General features: G+C 41.5%; 1 protein-coding gene across 1 annotated transcript in view; it reads right to left on the reverse strand.

Moving 5' to 3' along the window:
• HSF2BP (heat shock transcription factor 2 binding protein) overlaps positions 1-4,558 on the reverse strand; it is a gene marked incomplete at its 3' end in the record, with an annotated part of 15,632 nt that extends 11,074 nt beyond the window's left edge. The window contains 2 exon segments of the mRNA XM_010156858.1: positions 4,166-4,354; positions 4,420-4,558. Of these exon segments, the coding sequence (XP_010155160.1) occupies positions 4,166-4,354; positions 4,420-4,558 (328 nt within the window).
• Positions 4,559-4,822: the final 264 nt, after the last annotated feature.

The following is a 4,822-nucleotide window of genomic DNA, read 5'->3' on the forward strand; positions in this document are numbered from 1 at the left end:
GGGAAATCACATCTAGCTGTTAAATACTATGTGCTAATAAGAGACAGTTCTGGAAGAGAGCTCCAGCTCCTGAGGAATTCTTTAAAAATTACTCAATTTCTACTTTGTTTGGGTTTTTTACGATAGTTTTCATGTCTGGTATCTTCGAAATTCAGTGAGTAGAGTGAAAAGTCTAAGAAAAAGAATACCAAGATCAGTGAAAAGTGAGTGCTTCAACATACCATGTACAAATTATATGAATAGCAAGAAGGAAATGCAGCTACTCCAAACATTTTAAATTAATATTTATGAAGTATTATAAGATATTACAAGCTAATTAAACACGTCAGTGACAAGCAAATTTTACAATTCCCTTAAAAATTAATCTCTGATGTTATCAGAAATACATTCTGATTTAGATGCTCCATTTTACTGAACTAAAACCAAGTTAAAAGTATTGTACTTCATGATCATGAGGTATGTTTTACAAAATTCACTTTGAAGGATATTTTTAAGGATTGTGGTATACTATATTTTTCTTTAAAAACCACAGTTCTCGATGCTTAGTATTTATACTGAGAAATGGAAAAACACTTAAGAAATTCCAAAAAGTAATATCCAAAGAACATCTACTCTGATTTTGGTTAGCTTAAAACACCAGTTACACTCTGCTTCGAGCGCCACACCCCAAATCATGTGAGCATGGTCTATGGCTTAACACACTTCAAATACATTATAAAATACTGACCACATGTTACGGGAAGTATTTACTAAAGAACATATCAAATTCAATCATAAAAAGATAACAGTCCCCATTATCCAAAAAGCTTGGATTCTGGCATTTTATTTAGTGATTCTGCAGTATCTGGAAATAAATTCCTTTCTTTTTTGGTCCTAATTCACAAAATGTCGTCAATACAAATATATACACACTGCTTTGAGTAGCAAGTATAAAAGTTGATAATCTAGCCACAAACAGCTGCTCTAAAGAGGTGGAACGTATTTCCACTCAGCCCTTGCATGATTCTAAGCCATCAGCACTAACACTTTTTAACAGAAACCAAAGAGGCGAGGCAAGCCAAGGCAAGGGTCCGCTCCTAGGAAAGACAGATGTGCCAGGGCACATATATGCTCTCTAAACATTCTGTTCTTTTCAACCTGCCATCGAATGGATGCATTGAGTTTTTGAGGAGTAACTCTCGACAGTGGCAGGAAAATTTGTGTTCGTCAAGTAAAGAAAATGAAGTCCTGTGCACCTGTTGCTATGTGGGTGTGAGTCTCAGGTACTTGACAGAGAGACATCTTGCGCATGAGCAGGCGATGCTCTGCTTATCAACAGCAGGGCAAGGACCAGTTCATCCTTGCCACAGAAGTACATCCAGTGAAAATCTCTCTCACTGCAAGGAAACAAGCTCTGCTGAATGAGAAGAATCACTTCCAGCCTTTGCGAGGATGGATCCACCCTAAATCCAGCAGCAGCACAGCCAGCAGATACAGATATCCCCCCATCCTTCACTGGCAGACCTCAAAGGTCCTGGAACCAAAACTGAGTGAGGAGTAATATTACACTACTGAGTGTAATAAAAAGCTACCTATGGGTTTTTAAGCCCTCCAGATAAAAGAAGGATCTGTGAACCTCCAAGGTACTATGATGAGGAGAAGGGGGAAAAAAAAAAAGGGGTAATATTGGAAGCAGCTGAACAGAGACCCACTTCAAGCTGTGCCCTAATCATGGAAACTCCCCCTTACGCTCAGTCAGCTCTCCCAGCTGTGCAAACCTTTGCTCTGAAAAGAATCCAAGGCTACATACACCAGTCCTGACATTTGAGAGCTTCTTGACACGCAGCAGCAGCACGAGCAGCAGACACATGGCTGACACAGAAGCCTGCAGCTGTGCTGCCGAGTCCTGCACACCCTGGTCCTCAGCAGCACACCGGGAAGCCCAACAGGTTCTGCCGCTGGCTCCAAGTCCCAGACCCGCTCTCTCGACACTAAAATCTTGAGGCTCAGACTATCTACCTCCACTAAGTGAAGAAGCAGCCTTCACTATCAAGTTGGATGAGCAAATAAATATGAAATGGCATCCTTATACAAACATGAAATACGTAATTTCCCCACTGTAGCATAAAGCAGACTCTGGGAAGAAGTGGCATTTGCTCCAGAGACAGACAGCAGACTCAAAAGCAGAACAAGGCACTGGGCACAATGAAAGGAGGCTCATATTTCAGGCTTAAGGTAGACTCAATTCTCATCCACGCTATAGGTCACATCAAGACATTTCCTGGACCAGAGATCTCACCTCAAAGCTCTGGGAAGTAGAGAAACGAGTACAATTACCACGAATGCCAACAAGTGATGGAATTCCAATACTGCCGATCCAAACAGTAGATCAATGTTACATGCAATCTTTAACACTTCCCCCGTGGGCCGAGTTCAGCTAAACTCACACACCATCATACAGGAAGTTTGTTGGAACTCTTTTCTAAGATTCCTGAGACTAAACACTCTTCCTGAGGAGGGCAGTAAGAACAAAACAGACCTTCCATTCTGAAATGAACACTGATGCTGGCAAAAGCCTTAGTGAAGACCCTGACACCAACCCAAAAAGTAGGTGCCGGTTGCATTGACCACTGCCTGCTCCGACCTCAGATACCACCCAAGGGATGCTCCCACAGCAAACAGGTGTCCTACTGACCTAGATATACCTGTGAAAAATGCAAAGACCCTGTGCCATCCAACCTTGTGTGAACTGCACGCACCAAAGCCTCCTTTCAGTCTGCCTCACTGCATGCTGCAGAGGTAGGAGCAGACTGGAGTCGCAAAAATCCCCACTTGACTTGTCCAGCTGTAGGGGCAAACAATGGCAGGGACCTGAATAAATACACAAACGTCCTCACTAACTGCAAGACAGATATCCACTGCGGGGATATAGGCAAGAGTTTAAAGGCTGGCTCAGCTTCAGGTACTCCTCCAAAGGATCCAGGGAGCACCGCCCAGCCAGCAGAAGATCGGTAGGAAAGTCTTAAAATCCCCATGTTGATGCCACAGACCTGCTGCTGGGAGGCCCTGGCAGTGTCTCCTTGATGCCTGGCACAAGGAGTGCAAGAAGGATCAGTGAGAGAAATCTTGAGACCGAACACTGATGCAGGTAGGTGAAGCAAGGGTCTGACTAGCTGAGGACCCTGATGCAACTCGAAACAGCCCTTGACGCCTGGCAATAGCATAAAGAGAACATTGCCAGGTCCCGCATCACTTCTTGTGTCATGGATTATATCTCAACTAGCAGCAGGAGAGGTGGTACGGCCTTGTCATCTCTGTGAGGATTTGATGGCATGGAAGAATCTTCCCAGAGTGGATGAGTGAGGCAGCTGGAAGCTCTGTCCCCAACCTACTGCGTGGTATTGGAGACAGGCTCTATCTTGCTCTCTCCTAGCTAGCTGTTGCAAATTAATTCTCAATTAATCAATTGATATTCTAGAAGAGGTATACTTTCTGTAATCTGTAGCAATGCTCGTCCCGTGTCTTTTTGGCCAAGACCGGTTCCCAGGTGAACAGGTAAATTGTACTGCTGCATGTAACTGCTACAGCCTAGGGATAGAGCTGACTCAGATTTGGCCCTGATGGCACGTTGAGAGTGGTGTAACTGTCGAAAAAATAATGCACAGAATCATAACACTGAAAAAATGGACTTTGGGGACAGAAGGGAAAAGACCTTTGTAACAGAGTCTTTAACTTTTTTATTATTATGAATATTTAAGGCAATAAAAACATACAAGCTAAAAAACAAGATAGGCTAAATACGACATTATCTCTTCCTTTAACTTTTTATCCTCAGCTAGTGACCACATTTTTTTAACTGTGTATTTACAGTGCGATTTTGAAAAACAGAATGCTTTTGCTTTTTCTCCAAGAGGAATCACTTTCCCTGATATAGCTTCCCTTACTAAGTATGTTTTAATACACAGTAAAGTATTTTTAAATATTAATTTGTCATGTCTAATTATTCCTAATGCAGTTTGTAATTTTCTTCATTTCAAATGCATTAATCTGCAGAAGCAGTCGTTGAACATCACAGTTTAATCTGAAATACCTCCACAAACTCTACAGCTATTCGTAGGGGCTTGACAGTTTGTTCTAAGTAGTTCTGGCAGAAAACTCCAAGAGGTTGCAACACGATACTACTCACTTGATTCAATAGCATCCAGTTTCTGGAATGTCCCCAGGATATCCCCATTTACTATTTTGGGTAAGAAATCTTGCAATTGCATAACCTCAGTTGTCAGTCTTTCCAAATCCCTTCTTCTAACTTTAACAAATTCCTCTTTGGTCTCAACCTTCTGAAATAAAAAATAAACAAACAAACCAACCAAAGACACTGTTACACCCTTGCAGTGCTCTTCTGCTCAAATTCCTTCTCTCGGACAAAATCTTCTTTATTACATCATTTCAGAAATTCATAACCTTTTAAAAGGGAAATATCCAGTAATAACTAAACCCAAGAGTCTCCAAGATGGACTCTCTGACTGTAACCTAGTTTTTACCACTCTGGCCTAAAGCAAATCATATTACCTCTCTGCATCTGTTTTCCACCTAAAGTGTGTGCAGTGTACTTCAGAAAGCTGTAAAAATTAACATTCACATTTTAAAATGTGAGAAGCTATGCACATGCCAAGCTATTGTTCCAAGACAGTTGAACACAATACAGTAACTCGGTTTTTGAATTAACTCAAGTATTTGCAAGATCCTCAGTCACCTTGCTAAATTACAACTGCTCTTTCAGAGGAAACTGTATTTTTTCAAAAGAATTCATCTTTTGTGAAGAGCAAGAAATACTTGCAACCCA

Source organism: Eurypyga helias, unplaced genomic scaffold, assembly GCF_000690775.1.
Source record: "Eurypyga helias isolate BGI_N326 unplaced genomic scaffold, ASM69077v1 scaffold43038, whole genome shotgun sequence".
Taxonomy (NCBI): domain Eukaryota; kingdom Metazoa; phylum Chordata; class Aves; order Eurypygiformes; family Eurypygidae; genus Eurypyga; species Eurypyga helias.